Raw genomic sequence first — 16,055 nt, 5'->3', positions numbered from 1 at the left:
TGCCGATGTTTGTTTTACCAACGACCTCGGCTGCTCCCCGGTTCCCCGCGGGCCGGGAATGCCAGGCCGGGACAAAGGAGCCGGTGCTGCTCCACCGGGAGATCTCCCCCCAGTGATGCTGCACTGAATTCCAGCAGTCTGGGCTCTGTTTGGGAGGAAAAGGGGTTTTTGGAGCACAAATCAGCCCTCTCATCCCCCCTATCAGGCTGGCTGCAGCATCCCAGGCCAGGCTGCTCCCATGGGTATCTCCCCATGAAAGATCAGCCCCGTGCACGGAGCTGATAGAGGCTGGGGCCGGCCCCAGGGGGCTTTATCTCAAATTGGGGGCCCTTCTCCATCACCTCCAGATAAAACTCACCCTGACCCTGCCTGTGGTGCCCTGGGGGAAAAGGACAAGGCAAAAAGAGTATGGTTGGAGAATTGGAAGGTGTAGGGAGGGTTTATAATGTATTGATCATTATTAGGTATTAAATTATTACTGGTTTATCCAGGAGGTGGTAGGGATGCTGGGATTGCTGATGGGGGATATTTATAATCATTTACAAATTAATTTTATAGACTTATTACGTTTTTGTGTTTAGGCCTAATTTATCCCAGAGGGGAATAGGGGACAGAGGAGCTGGGTGATGCTGTAATTCTTGATGGGAAGATGCTCCAACAGCTCATGAGGGGTTTTATAATGATTAATATTATTACATTGATAATCTATTAGGCCTAATTTATACCAGGAAGAGGAATAAAGGGTGGTGGGGGAATAGAGATGGTGGGGGCATGGAAGGGGTGGGTGATGCTGCCATTGCTGGCGGGACGGTATTTACAATAATTGTTAAATTTATAATAATTGTTAAATTTGTAATAATGATTACATCTGTAATAATGATTACATTTGTAAATTTATAATAATGATTCCATTATAAATTTATAAATAAATGATTCCATTTATAAATTATCACATTTATAATATACTTAGGCCTAATTTTTCCAGGAGGGGAACGAAGGACAGGGTGGGAATGGAGGTGTTGGGAAGGCTGGGATTTTTTGGGATGGGATGGGATTCCTCAGGATGGGATGGGATGGGATGCTCCAGTCACTGCTGGGGAGCTGCTCTGTCCCAACCACCACAGGTCTGGTGGAAGGTCCCTGCCCTAGAACCGGATGAGCTTCAAGTTCCTTCCCAACCCAAACCATTCCAGGGCGAAATCCAGAACGCCCCCCATGGGAGGGAGCCCCCAGAGCATCCCTCGGTGCTGTGCTGCCCCAGGGGAGCCCCCCAGGGAAGAGCAGGAGCGGGGAGAGGCCGAGCCTGAGAAAAAGCAGCGCTGCTGATAGGGGAGGGATTGGTTTCAGCTGGAGCTGCTCGCGCTGCCAAGCCCAGGTGGGATCGCGGCGGGTGCAGTTACTGAACATTCATCACTGCCTGAACTCTGTAACTTTATCAGCAGCGAGCGGCGCCAGCGCCGGCCCCGCCAGCCCCGGCTCCGATGGGCCGATAAAGCACCGAGAGATTCCGGGAGATTGGGGCGCTCCGGGGGCCGCCATTCCCAACGGGAACGGCCGGCGCATCCACCGCGCGCCAGGCAGGGGAGGGAGCCGGGGAACAGATCCGGGGACAATGACAATGGAGTGACTTTAGGTTTCAGATGGGGTCGATAAGGCCCTGATAGATTCGGAGAGAGCGGAATGGAGCCGTGCCGGGCGCGGAGGATGGATGGGGATGCTCCGGGAGAAGGGATGCGCTGAACGTGGCCTGGAGAGCGCACGGAGCCACCAGAAGCTGCTCAGAGCGCAGCGGGGAAACTGAGGCAGCTGATGAGACTGGGAGAGAAGGACCAGTCCCTCCTGGAGCTGTCTGCATCCAAAGCCCATCCAAGAGCAGCGGGAGGTGTTTGTCCCCATGGTGATACAGGATGTGGGCACTTCGGGAGCAGCTGGAGGCGCAATGAGATGGGAAAGAAATTCCATCCAGGAAGATCAGGCTCCAAGCACACCAGCCCTACTCCCTGCCAGAGGGTGGAACTGGGGGAAAAGCCCTCAATGCCACCCCTGCTCCCTGCCAGAGGGTGGAACTGGGGGAAAAGCCCTCAATTTGGGTACTTCTCCCACCTGGAATAAAGGCATTCCGGGCAGGGGGTGGGGATGCTCAGGCAGCACTTGAGCACATCAATACCAGGTGACAGCGAGGACAGAGGTCAAGCTCTGGGCTAATCCAGCGACAAATTACCCTGAGATGCCGAGCTGGAGCCATCCCCCTTCCTGTGGGAGGCGGCTCCAGGTCCTACCAGGTCCACCCCGCTTCCAAACGTGATGGAAAGGGAACAGGGATGGTTTTCAGTGTCCACCCCAAGGCTTTCAGTCTGTGACAGCCCTGGGTGACAACAAGGCCCAAGGGATGGGGACAAGGATGGGGACAAGAGGACCTCAGCAAAGATGCTCTGGCTGGGATGTCCCTGCTGCTCCCAGTCCCACAGGATGCCCGATCCCAGCTCCCAGAGCCATCCTGGAGCACTCCAGGGCAACCAGCAGGAACCAGGGGGGCTCCAGGGGCAGGGAAGGACCTCGGAGGGCACAGCCAGGTTGGGTGGCCCAGCTGAGAGCAGCTGGCACCAAACCTGGCACACGGAGATCCCTGGGACAGCGCTGCTCCCAAAATCCTTCCCAGCACCCCAACCCTCTTCTTCCTCCAGCTCCAGGCCCTTCTCCTGCCCGGCTCTGTGGACACCGAGTTCTCTCCGTGCAAACGTGCCTGTGCTGCCTCTCTCTCTCTTTCTTTTTTCTAATTTTTTTTTTTTCCTGTTCTTGGCATTTTGGTGGAGCGAGATAAGAGCGAAAAACAACAGAGCTGCCCGGAGAGTGAAAAAGGGAGATAGATAACGCAGATACCGACTCCTACACAAAACAGTCCTGGCTTTATCTCTGCTTTTTATCACAGTTCCCCTAAAAAAAATAAAGAGAGCAGCCCAACTGGAATGGGGCAGCACATTAAAAAATGAACTTTATACTGTTTGCTCTTTAGTTTTATGTTTAGATGAAACAAACTCAGAGGCTCGTGGTCAATACCTTCTCCAATCTAAGGAGTCTGGAAGCTCTGCTTGCTCCAGTGGGGATGAGTGAGGAAAGCCAAGGAGTTGAGTGTGGATGGGGCAGAGGGATGAGGCTGCTCCGAAGTATCCAGGGCAGCATCCTGCAGCAGCAGCAGGGAGGTGGACACAGAAATGGAGATGCTTCCCGAGCACCCCTGGCGCTGCCAGCTTGGGGACAGATCCCACCTGAGATGGCCCAGCCACCACCAGGATCCCGGCCATGTGGCACCGCTGGCAAAGCCCTGCCCGTGCTAGGAGCAGATCCCTGGGTGCAGGAACAGCATCTCCATCCCAGCACAGGGCTGCCCTACACCCCACCCACGAGGCTCCCAAAAATCCTTATTCCCCCCATTCCTTAGGGCACCTCACAGGGCTCTCTCTGCCTTCCAGCTGGGAAGGGCGTTTTGGAGCAGCAAAATCCCAACTCCCAGGGCACGGCCAGAAAGAGGGAAGGAAGGAAAAAAAAAATAAAATAAAAATGGACTGGAGGTTTTTCCCTCCCCTCGCACTCCCTTCCCTACCTTCTTTTTGAAAAACATAATTTATCTGTGTATTATCAAGAAATCCAGACACTTTAATCAGTGAGCTATGAAGTCAGTATTTCCATTCTTATCTAGCGGAGGAGTGGAAATGGAGAGCAGATAGGCAGCTCCGAGCCCGGCCGTGGTGGGGAATGTTAATGGGAGGAGCGGCGGAGCCATTGGCTACCGAGCTGCCGCTATCGCTGCCATTATCGCGCCCTTATCGCCGCAACCATCGCAGCGCAGTAATGGGGCCAGTTCAACTTTCCGCATTATCATAGGAGCTGCGAGTAGCATGAGAGGCCTCGGCTGGGAGACGGAGAAGAGAGAGAGAGAGAGAGAGAGAGCGGCCAAACTTCCCGGCGGAGCAGGGAGGGGAGGGAAGAGCGGCTTTTCCTCCCCGCCGTGCCCTGCCGGGCTGGGGATGCTCTGCTCCCGGTCTCACATTCCCAAAGCTCTGGAGGAACATCTGCAAAGCCCCGGGGACTGACTCCTCCAGCATCACAAAGCTCTCGGTATCAACCCTAAGGCACATCCTCAAACCCCAGGCACTGACCCAGAGAAGCATCCCCAAAACCGCAGGCACCAATCTCATCAAGCATCCCAAAACCCTGGGTACCATCCCAGGGCACATCCCCAAACCCCAGGCACTGACCCAGAGAACCATCCCCAAAACTGCAGGCACCAATCTCATCAAGCATCAAGTTGTTTTTTGCTCTTATCTCGCTCCACACAATATCCTGGGTACCATCCCAAGGCACATTCCCGAAGCTACAGGGACTGACCCTGCTGAGCATCCCCCCAAAGGCTCAGGCACAGCCTTAAGGTGCAGCCCCAAACTCCTTCAAGCATCCATAAATTCCTGGGCACTCAGCCCAAGGCGCATCCTTAAAGCCCCAGGCACTGAATCTGTGGGGAATTCCCAAAGTCCAGGGTGCCAAATATTCCCAAAATCCTGGGCACCGACCCCAAAGCCTATCCCTAAAGCAAGGGGTACTGACCCCATCAAACATCCCCAAACCCTGGGTTTGCTTTCCCAAAACTGCAGGCACCATTCCTAAATATTCCCAAAGCTCCAGGCACTGACCCCATTGAACATCCCAAAAATCTCCAGGCACTGACCCCATCAAGCATTCCCAAAAATCCTAAATACTGCCAAAGCTCCAGGCACTAACCTAATTGAACATCCCAAAAATCTCCAGGCACTGACCCCACCAAGTAGCCCCAAAAACACAGGGACTCATCCTAAATACTGCCAAAGCTCCAGGCACTGACCCCATTAAACATCCCAAAACCCCATGCACTGACCCCAAAATCTTCCAGCCATGACCTTACTGAGCACTCCCAAAGCTCTGGGACCCTGACCCCACCGAGCATCCCCAAGCCCTGGCACTGACAGGGAGGCACATCCCCAAATCCTGGGGTCAGGCTCCCAGCTGGCCAAGGCCGAGGGAAAACAATGGATCCACATTTCATCAGATGGACAAACCCGAGGAGCACATTTCCTCCACGCGCTATCGAAGGGGAGATGTCAAGAAAATATGTTGATGTGAGAAAGAGGAGATAAAGAATTATTTTGGAGGAAAAAAGCCGTGGAAGGCTCTTATCTGGAGTGACTCATAGGCACACACTCCTTAACCCCACTGCAGCCCAAGGTCAGCAGTTGCATTCCTTTCAGCATTTCAGCCCTTCCAAAAAAACATGTTGCTGCAGGAACAATGTGGAGCCTTTACCGGGCAGCCATCGGAAGAGGGAACTGTATTACCCCGAAACACTTGAACTTTCCTGATAAAGGGAGCAGCAGGACACAGCCTGGCCAAGCTGGAGCGGCCAAAAGCCCTGAGTCAGGCAGCAAAAGCAGTCATGGGATGTGGTGCAGAAAAAAAAGGGAGATATTGGCCTGCTGCTCCCATTCCTGCTCTTCTCCAAAGTGGGGGAGCTGATTTCTTGGCCCCACGGGAAGAAAAATCCACGTCCTCAGCAGGGAGCAGAGGTGGAGTGTGGTGCAGGGCTGGCACAGAGGCCTTTTCCAATTCATCTTCTCCAGTGCTAAATTCCAAGGAGCTCCAGGTTCCTCGCTCCTGCCGGTTGCCCACATCCTTCTCCCCGGGCATCATCAGCTCTCAGCCCTGGCTGTGCCCATGTGGAAGCCCTGGGCTGGTTTTCCCTCCACAGCAACGCCCCATCCAGTGTTTTCCAAGGCGGATCATGGGTTTTTTTGCAGCAGGACGGATGGAAAACATCCTCAAAACATCCTCTTCCTTCGGCCAGCACGGCTGCGTTTGACCCCAAATCCACCAGCACCACGCAGGGCCCAGCAGCTGCATCCCCAGCCCTGCTGCTCCCACTTTGGACAGCGTTGTCCTTTCCTTTCCCAGGGATGTGGGTGTCCCCTCAGGGCTGGGAATGTCCCATGGCATGGAGATTCCTGTCCCAGGGTGGATGTGGACAGAGTGATGCCGCCTTTGGGGTGATGCCAGGGGTGATGCCCCTCTCCAGGAACCTGGGATCACCAGTGCCGTGGCGCTGCCTCCTTGCACAATTCCTGCAACACCCGTGGGGAAAGGATTGCTTTCCTCCCCAGTGCTGATTGCTGAGCTGGCCACATCACAACTTGGCCAAAGGGGAAGCTGCAGCTTGCTAGGTGGCCTCGTGATTCACCGTGGAAAATAAGACCTTGCCCAACCTCGCCATTGGGATCCCGAGGTGTAAATCCCGGCTGGAGGTGGCTTCCCCAGGCTGCCAGGGACAGTCCATTGCTGTGGCTCTGTGCCCATGCTGGGGATGGTGTGGGGGTGTCCCCTGGGGGCTCAGGAGGTGGAAGGAGCTGCAGCAGACACAAAACCAACCCAGCCCCAGCGCCCACGGCCCTGGAAGGAGCTGCTGGCAGAGCCTCCCTCACCTCCCTCGCTGGGCCCTCGGCAGAACTGGTTTGGCCATGGCCAGCCTGGATCCAGCCCTGGCTCCCTCAGCATCCCCCTCATCCTCCTCTCCTGGGGGTGGCCAGGAGGAGCCATCCTGGGATGCACCCCTAGCACAGCCCCAACAGGGCTCACGGGGTTCCCTGGCATTGAGGGATGCAGTGTGCCACGGCTGGCAGGGCACGGGGTGGTGGCACTGGCCAGCAGTGCCATTCCTCCATTATCCATGGTGAATGCATTTCCTGCTCCCAGCTGTCCCCTTGGCCACCAGCTGCCAACCTTCTCTGCAGCTGGGGCCTGCAGGGATGCTCACACCTGGCTGTGCAAGAGGAGGGAAACTTCTTCCAGCATCACCCGAGGCTGGGGCAGACCCTCCACTGGGCAGGAATGTGGGAAACACCTGGGGATGGCTGGGAGAACTCCCCGGGGTGGGCTCTGCTGGGTGCATCCCACCAGTATCCCACTGATCCACTGATATTCCACCAGTATCCCACTGATACCTCACGGGTCACTCCTCTATCCCACGCATGGGATGCTCCCCAGCCCTGGCAGCCCCCAGTGTCACCCAGGGCACATCCCAAGGGGCCGGTGACAGCCGGGCTGGGCCGAGCCACTGCGGGGGCAGCGGTGCCACGGGGCTCTGCCACCCTCGCCCTGCCAGCTGCTCGGTGCCACCGCGCCAGGGCTGGCAAAAGCCCCGGGGTGTTTGCACAAGAGGGGAGGGGCTGGCAGGCAGGCAGGCAGCGCCCGTGGGTGTCACAGACATGTGGGACACGGGGATGCCACCTTGGGGATGCCACCAGCGGGGTACAGGGGGGCTGAGGGAGCCCCGGGATGTGCAGAGGATTCCGGTGTTGGGAGCGGAGCTGGGAGGCCCTGTTGGCACCCGGCTCATCCCGGGAGCAAACCCAACCCACCCCATGGAGCACCCCAGGGTAGCACCTCCCCAAACACCCCCACCCCGGAGGTGCGGATGGGGAAACTGAGGCACGGAGGTGGCGGGGATGGAAAAGTGCAGCTGCATCAGAGCGCAGAGGGGAAAACAGGCCAAAAAAAAAAAAAAAAAATAAAGGCAACAAGCAGAGGAGGTTGAAACAGAGTCACCTGAAAGGGAAGGACTCGGACTCAGGAGGGAGGGAAGGCAGCGGGAAGGAGCAGGCAGGAGGCGTGCCGGGAGCATCCCACGCCACCGGCTCACCACGCCGCCGCTAAAAATAGACGCTGGGCTGGCCACTGTCATCTTTAAAAGAAACGCGATTTTCCAAGCTCCCGGGAGGGAAGGACGGCTCTCCCACGGCCACCCCGCGCCCGGCTCCCCCGTCCCCTTCCCGGCATCGCCGCCGAGCCCACGCGGGACCGGGGAGCAGCCGAGCGTGCAGGAGGAAAGGAAAAAAATAAAACCAAATAAAACCACCCGAGCCCAGCACAGCCCATCGAGAGACGGCGGCTTTAACAGCGCAGATCGCACTCCTTATCTGACACCATCTATTAGCAATTAAAGAAAATCCACATGCAAAAATATGACGGTGTTTTCACCCCCCCCCCCCCACCCCAGCCCGGGCGTTCGCTCGGCGGTGCAGAATGGGAGATAATGATCAAAAAAAAGTCAAAGCTCTCATCAAACTAATGCAACATCTGCAGCCGATAACAGGAGCTGGGAGAGCTCGGCTTCTCAACCCAGCTCGCTTCACAGAGCACGTGGAGGGGGGGAAAACCACCCCACCACCTTGAGAAATAAAAACACACATGCAGCTGCCCCCCATCAGATAATTAAAGTGCCTGCGTTAATCACATTTGCAGTGGAACAAATTGTTGGAGCCCTTTTGCCCCTCTTTGCTGTGTTTGTTGTTGTAGCGAATCCTGCTCCGGTCTGGTGGGGAGAGATAAGTGGTCCTTATCAGCCCTGGCAATCTCTATCAGGATGGAGATCGGGGCTTGGCGCTTATCAGGAGCTCAGATCTACTGTAGCTGAGCGCAGAATAAAAAGGGAAAAGGAAAAAAAAAAACCAACCAAACACCATAAAAAAAAAAAATAACCACAAACAGGCCCCTGCAACTATGACAAAACATTCGCTTCCAGCTCGCTTAGGAACAAAAAAAAAAAAAAAAAAAAAAAAAGAAAAAAAAATTAAAAGAACAAGGGAGGGGGAGGCACATCAGCGCGATGAGATCAATCTCCCGCTTATCAGCTCCCCCATCGCAGGACCCGGCGCTGTGAAAGCACCGGCAGCTGCCAGAGCCTCGCTCATCAGCTGGGCGCCCGTGCTCCCATGTTTGAAGTTAATAAATATAACAGGCTATCTGGGTTGGAGATCAGCTCCTGCTCCCTATCAGCCCCTCACATCTATCTACCAGCAGAACAAAAGACAGACACACACAAAAAAAAAAAAAAAAAAAAAAAAAAAAGAAAGAGAAAGAAAGAAAAAAAAAAAATCAACCACCCCATAAGGCAGAAGCAGCTGCAGGGAGGTTGGTGGTACAGGCAGGGATGGAAAGAAACTGTCCTCTGCGGGCAGGAACCCCCAAAAATGAAAGGGAGAGATGCTCGGGGTGTTTTCTCTGCTATCGAAAGCCACCATCGCGATGCAATCGGCTTTCAAAGCCTCCCCACCGCTGCCGGGGGGGCTCGGAGGGAGCGGCACCCCCGGCCCCTCCATCCCCGCTCGGCTCCAGCCCGGAAAGGCACCGAGGAGAGGAAGGTTAAAGCAGCCGGTTAAATATAGTCCGGTGTCTGATCTTTGTCTTATCTCTGCTGGCGATCGCCCGCTCTCCCGGCGATCTCCCCGCGAGCCTTAATCTGCGCCTCGCATCGGGCTTCAAAAAAAAACAACAAAACCCCAACCCCACAAGAGAAGGCGAAGCCAGAGCGAGAACATCGCGTCACCCAGGAAAATAAAATCAGCAGATACCAATCTGGAGGAGGTTTTTAATGCTCCAGCCGAGATGATAAGGAGGATAGACTTTGTGGAAACAGGTCCGGTCTGTACATGAGAGGAGTCTGGTTACCGGAGCCCTGATTCATGCATACCTTCCCTGATGGAGCAGCGGCAGGGCGCTCTCGCCGCGCTCGCCGCGTCTAATGACTGTTTTCATGTTGACACATACAGGAAGGCTTCCAAGCTCTCAGCTTTTAATCACTTTTGGCCATCGCCGGCGGCCTGAGATCAGCCTCCCACTTTATCATTTCTTCACATCTCTGCAGAAAAGCAGCAGAGGAAGGAGATACGAGGAGCCGCCGCCGCCGCCCGGCCGAGCTGCCACGGCCTCGTCCTGCCCCAGTTTGCCCCGCAAAGTCCGCGCTGGTGGGCGCTGGGAGCGGGCATCCCGCAGGGGCTCCCAGCGCCACCGCTCCGAACGCTCCCGGCTGAGCGAGCTGCAGTCACCCAGGCAGGGCTTTTTGCCGAAATAAAGCCGCGGAAGTTGGAGAAAGCCAAAGGAGAAAAGTATCCCGGAAAAAAAAAAAAAAAAAAGAAGAAAAAAAAAAAAAAAGAAAGGAGGCAGCTGGGACTATTTTTAACTCTCCCCGGGTAAAAGTCTAGCTAAGCGTTATCACCACAGCAATCACCCCAGGCAGGGAAACAGGTAGGTGCAACTCAGCCTTGCAATTATTTCAGGAGAAAGATAAAGGTAGATTATCACATGGTGGCCAGCCTTCCCTATCCTCCCATCTCCCTCTTATCACCAGCTTCCATCGACTCGAGGGGGAAAGAAAAAAAACACACACACACACCGGAGAGGAAGGAGAAAAGCCAAGCTGAGCCCGGCACCAAAAAAACTTCCAGCACTTTGCAGGATTTCTCTGCTCTGCTGGTGCATCCTCGCTGGAGCAAAACAAGAGCCCGGCCGATGGAAACCCTCGGGAACCACCATTGCCCAGGGAGGGACAGGGATGTGCCCAGGGAGGGACAGGGATGTGCCCAAAGCCCCGAGGGATCCTGCGGCGCTTCCTCATGGCCACGTCCCACCTGGGCTGGGATGCAGAGCGGGACCTGGGGGGCCAAGGACAGCGTGCCCGGTGGGGAGGATGGCACATGGGGACCACGGGGACGGTGGCACGGCGGATCCAGCAGCGCCCAGGCAAATAGGGGTCCCCGGCAGGGTCAGGGCGCTGTCCCCACGGTGAGGAGCCCCCGGCGGGGCTGGGGTACCCCAGGGTGGATGGGGAGCCCCTGGCAGGGTGAGCGGCCCGCAGCCGGGGTGAGGAGCCCTCGGCAGGGCTGGGGTGGCCCGGCGGCCATCGGGAGCCCCGGGGGGGTTCGGGGAGCCCCCGGCCCTGGCCGCCGGCGCTGGATGGGAGGCAGGCGGGGGAGATAAGATCACAATTTCAGGCCGTCCCGACAGAGCGATGTTATCAGGACGGGACTTGCAGAACGGAATATTTTAAAGCCTTATCGGGGCCCCCATCGGGAGCCGGTACCGGAGCCACCGCGCTGGCGGGGGGGAGGCGGCGCAGGAGGGAGGGGGGAGCGGCGGGGACAGAGACCGAGGCAGGCGAGCGGTCGGTAGCGGGAACGGGCACCCACGGCGGCCGTCCCGGAGGGGTCCCGGGTGTGTCCCGAGAGTACCGGGGGGACCGGGGGAAGGGGTGCGGGAGCGCTGCCGCCGAAGGGGTGGTGCAAAAAGATAAGCCGGGAGGGGGAGTGGGTGCGGTGGGTCCAGCAGGGAACGACGGAAGGGGTGCCGGTAGCGGCGACTCACGTTTGATCTGCCGGGGGTTGCTCTGTTTCCTCCTGGACATCGCTCGGCGAGGGGCGAGCCCGGCGCCCCGGCTGGCGGCTGGGCGGGCGGCAGGTGGGTGGCGGCGGGCGGGCCCCCGGCTGCTCGCATGCCCGCCCGCCCGCCCGCGGGGCCGGGCCGGGGCCGGGGCCGGGCCGGGGCCGGGGCCGGGCCGTGCTCGGCGGAGCGAAGCCGCCGCCGCCGCCGCCGCGGGATTTTCTCAATGGGCGCCGCGCCGGATCAAACCCGCGGAGCGCTCCGGGGGGCGGGGCCAGCGCCGCCGCCGCGGCCGCCCATAGGCCCCCGCCCCCCGCCGGCCACGCCCACCGGATGGCGCGCGCGGCGGGGCGGGGGCTAACGGCAGAGGGGGCGTGGTCTCGGGGCGCGCTCCCTGCGGGGGCTCCGTGCGCGCTCCCCCCGCGGTCCCCCGAGGGTCCCAAAGGTGTCCCAGCCCCGCTATGGGTGCCCCGTGAGGCTCCAGCCCCTGCTTTGGGTCTGGCCCCACCCCGTTAGGTCGGACCCCCCCTTTTGGGTTCCACGACCCATCCCCAGCATCCCGAAATTCCCCTTTGGGGTCTCCCATCCTTCTTTGTGTTCCCCAAATTTCCCTCTGGGATCCCTTGTGACTCTCTGGAAGGTCCTACACCCACAGCAAATCCCCCTGCTGGAACCTCAGTGCCATCACTGAATCCCAATTCACCTTTCACAGATCCTCAAAGACTCTTATGGGGCCCCCCAAACCTTCTGTGGGGTCCCCAGGGGCTCTTTTGGATCCCTTGGAACCCCTCTCATTTCCAGATGAATGGTCCAAAACCTCCCACTGTGACTCCCATGACCCTGGCTCAGGGTGGGGGACACCCCAGGACACCCAGAGGTGGTGTAGGTGTCCTGGGGTCCCCCCCTTGGCATCATCCCAGCCAGGTGACCTCTGAGTATGAAGAAATTTTGGGGCGAAATGTGGGTTAAACAGGAGCCACATAGATTTTGAATCCACAATGGGAATATTGTCCAGTGAAAAACAACAATTTCTCCCAAACTGGACCTTGCCATGGCTGACCTTGGATCGGGGGGATTTGGTGGTGATGGCTGGTGGTCCCCAAATAAGGATGGAGTTTTTGGATCATTGCCAGGGGTGATGGCTGGTGATCCCCAAATAATGATGGATCAATGGAGAGGGCTGGTGGGCTGTGGGGACACGGCACAGCTCGGTCATATCCCTTCTCCATCTATCCCCGGACATGGGATGTGCTTTTTTCCCCCCTTTTCTTTTTCTTTTTTTAAAGGGTTTTTAATTAACTTCCTGTTTCAATGGTGGGATAATGAGTTTTAAGCAGCGCATGATTCCAGTAAAGAGGTCAAACCGGCAATGAGGATGTCAAAAGAAATTAAGTTAGGAATTAAGAAGAGATCCAGGGGAGAAAAAAAAAACAAAACAACCCAATGGAAGGAGGGAGATGCTGCTGAGGACGAGGCTCTCTGGCTGACCACCCCCCAAAACCATCCTGGCGGTGCCTTTCACCTCAAATGGCCTCGAATCGCCGCCTTCCTGGAGACCATCCCTGGAGACCATCCCTGGAGAGCATCCCTGCAGACCATCCCTGGAGACCATCCCTGGAGACCACCCCTGCAGACCATCCCTGGAGACCATCCCTGGAGACCACCCCTGCAGACCATCCCCAGAAACCATCCCTGGAGACCATCCCCTGCAGACCATCCCTGCAGACCATCCCATCCCCTCGGGGAGCAGCTCTGCTTGTGGAGCCTCTCCCCTCCCTCCCTCCCAGCCTGGCTTTGCTGGGCCCGGCCCAGGGAGCCCGCACTGGGCTCTGCTCCATGCCAGCCGTGCTGGTTCTGCCTCCAGCAGGGGCTGCTGAGGGGACCCCTCAATCCAGCCCGGCCCTTTTGGGGGTCCCTGGGCTCCCCCTGGCTGGGCTGTGGGGATTTAGGGGCTGGGGGCACGGCAGATCCAGCCGGTTCCTCTGGCACATCCACGGAGCTCCCCCGTGGTACTCACCTGGCGTGTTTGCTTACACCGAGATAATTAGACAAGCGTTTAATTAAACACAGCATTGTTAATTGCGCGGGTTTGAGGGGCTGGGGGGGAGCGAACACTGATGAGATGCCCAAATTTCCTCTCCCTGTGAGGCAGCAGAGGGATGGAGGCTGTCCCTGGCTCTTTGTGCTGGAAGAAGCGGTGGCAGCATCTTGAGGGGACATTGTCACACCCACGGGGGGCTGCATTTCCCCCCAAAAAATGCCCCAAAAAGCCTCGCTGGAGCCGGTGGGCTCTGCCACCCTGCCCTGGGGAGCGAAGGAAACAGGTTGCAGTCCTTCCCCTGGCACATCCCTTGCCAAAAATATCCCTTTAATTCCCTTTCTGGCACCATCCCAGAGCCACCTAGATCCCCCCCAGGGGTGACAATTCTCAATCTTGACCACCACCCAAGGGCTGGATCCCGACACAGGGATGTCCCCAAATGCCCCATCCCCTGCGGGCACCCATGGGTGGCCCTGCACAGGGACAAGCAGCACGGTGGCAGAGCAGTGGCAGGGCTGGGTGTCTCCCTGCTCCCTTCCCGAGGCCGTGGTGTTTGCAGGGAGATGGTTCCAGGGGAGCCGAATAAACAGCGTGTTTTCCCGAGGAGTGAATTACACGCCTGCAGAGCAGAGATAATGCGGGAGCAGCCGTTCCCCCCATTGTGAGCGAGGTGACATCTTTTTATGGAGCTGTGTACATTTGTATTAGTGCCAATTAATCTGCCCTGATATTATTAGAGACGCGGCGAGAGGAGGCGGCGGCGCAGGAATGTCAATGGGAAGAGCCAGGAGCTGCCTCTGCCGGATTTCAGGGTTCAGGGGTGGCTGGGGGGCATTTTGGGGGGCTGTGCTGAGCCCCCGGTGCCACTGCCCGCTGGCACGGCCTGCCAAGGCCCCAACACCAGCTTTTTTCCCGCTCAAAATATCCTATTTTAGAGGGTTTTTTTGTCCCAAGAGGGAGGACTGGCATCGCGGTGCCCACCTGCAGAAGGGCCCTGCCACCTGCTGGCAGCAGAACCCGGCCCTGGGTGCCACTTGTCACCTGCCCGTGGCTCAGCCTCGGGTGGCTGCCAACAGCCCGGGCTCCTCTGGGGCTTGGGCACAGCTTGGGCACGGGTGGGACACGGGTGGGACAGGGCAGGAGCAAAGCCTGGGCACGGTTTGGGCAAGGTGTGGGCACGGTGTGGGCACAGTTTGGGCACGGTTTGGGCACGTTCCTCCCTGACTTGGGCACGTCCTGGGCAGAGACGCTGCTGTGGAATTCCGGGCTCCCGGGAGCTGCGGTGGCAGCGTGGAAGGGTTTGGGATTAAACCAAATCCCAAGCGTGGAATGGTTTAGGGTTGAAAAGCCTCCAAGATCATCAAGCCCCAGCACTGCCAAGGCCACCACTGAACCATGTCCCCCAGTGCCACATCCATGTGGCTTTTAAATTCCTCCAGGGACGGGGGCTCCAGCACTGCCTTGAGCAGCTGGGCCAGGGCTGGACAAACCTTTCCATGAAGAAACGTTCCCAATATCCAACCTAAACCTCCCCTGGCAGAAATGATGCTGGATGCTCCTGAAACCAGGTGGGAATGTGTGGGTGAGCAGCCCCCAGTTCCCAAATCCAAGGCTGGGATGTCTCAGTGCTTATTTCCCCCTCCCTCTTACTGATCTCCTTCTGTAGGAATGATGTTCTAAGTCCCAAAAGGAGCAATCCAACCAATTCCTGGGCTTCAGAAGCATCACTGCTGGCAGGATGGAATCCCTGGGCTCCTGTTCACAGCTCCCAGGGCTCCAGGTTTTCCTGCATGAATTCAGCACCAGGAGTGCAGGATCCCTCCCTGTCACACACCCTGGGGAGGGAGGTGGGAGCTGGGCTTTAAATTCCTGCTGTGCAAGGAACGGCCAGATTTGACTCAAAAGCAAGAAAAAAAAAAAATTCCTAAATCTTCAGCCCCTGCTTGCAGCGTGACAACCATGGTGGATCCCGTTATCCTCCAGGCTTTATGGAGAGGCTTAAAGCACCTCTGGCTCAGAAACTTGGCTGTGGGGCTGAGAAAAGAAAGGCTGGCTGGATTTGGGGGGGGGGGGGGGGGGCTTGAAGAGCAAACAGCTTGAGGGAAATTTAGGGTGGTGGCAAGAAGCCAAGAAATCCCCCCCAAGGGGCTCCATCGATGCCAGGCACCTCCCATCAGACCCACCCTGCAGCCCCAGGGCCTGGAGCTGTCCCAGGCCTGAGGATGTGGGTGCAGACTGGCCCCACATCCCGGGGGTGCTGGGTCCCAGGGGAGCCCCCCTGTGCTGCTGTCCCCTGCTGAGCAGGGAGTTAATCCCCAGCAGGGAGAAGCTGCCTGGCTTTGCATCCTCACTGGAATTATGGTGACAGGGGCCTGCAATCTCCCAAGTGACAAACGCTGCTGGATAATGCAGGACTCAGCAAACCCGGGGGCTTTGGGGAGCTCAGAGGAGCTGATGGTTGGGGGGGACTGAAGGAATTGGATGTGGGGGAGAGCAGGGGGAAAAAACCTACTCACATTTAGAGGGGAAAGGATAAATTAAATAATTCAGCCCCCAAAGATGAGGGGATGATGCCAACATCTCCCTGGGGAGTGGCATTCCCGAGCCAGAGGTGGGCATCACTCATGCTTTGTGCTTCCAGAAAATGGGTGCAGCTTTGGGAAGGGGTCCCTGCACCCATCCCAGGGCCCTGGGGATGGGTCCCATTCCTGCAGCATTCCCCTGGCTCCCAGGAGACTCATTTCCAGGTGCCCAGGTGATGAATCTGGAGGTGTGGGAG

At 57.6% G+C, this 16,055-nt stretch overlaps 1 protein-coding gene across 1 annotated transcript in view; it reads right to left on the bottom strand.

Moving 5' to 3' along the window:
• Positions 1–11,395, bottom strand: part of ZFPM1 (zinc finger protein, FOG family member 1) — a 34,935-nt gene extending 23,540 nt beyond the window's left edge. Inside the window, exon 1 of the mRNA XM_071440821.1 lies at positions 11,221–11,395. Within this exon, the coding sequence (XP_071296922.1) occupies positions 11,221–11,260 (40 nt within the window). The 5' untranslated portion in view covers positions 11,261–11,395. The remainder of the gene's footprint in view (positions 1–11,220) is intronic.
• Positions 11,396–16,055: the final 4,660 nt, after the last annotated feature.

Source organism: Agelaius tricolor, unplaced genomic scaffold, assembly GCF_023055355.1.
Source record: "Agelaius tricolor isolate 1412-34295 unplaced genomic scaffold, bAgeTri1.0.p SCAF_15, whole genome shotgun sequence".
Lineage (NCBI taxonomy): Eukaryota > Metazoa > Chordata > Aves > Passeriformes > Icteridae > Agelaius > Agelaius tricolor.
Note: the sequence above shows the minus strand (reverse complement) of the source record. Positions and strands in the feature narration are given on the sequence as shown.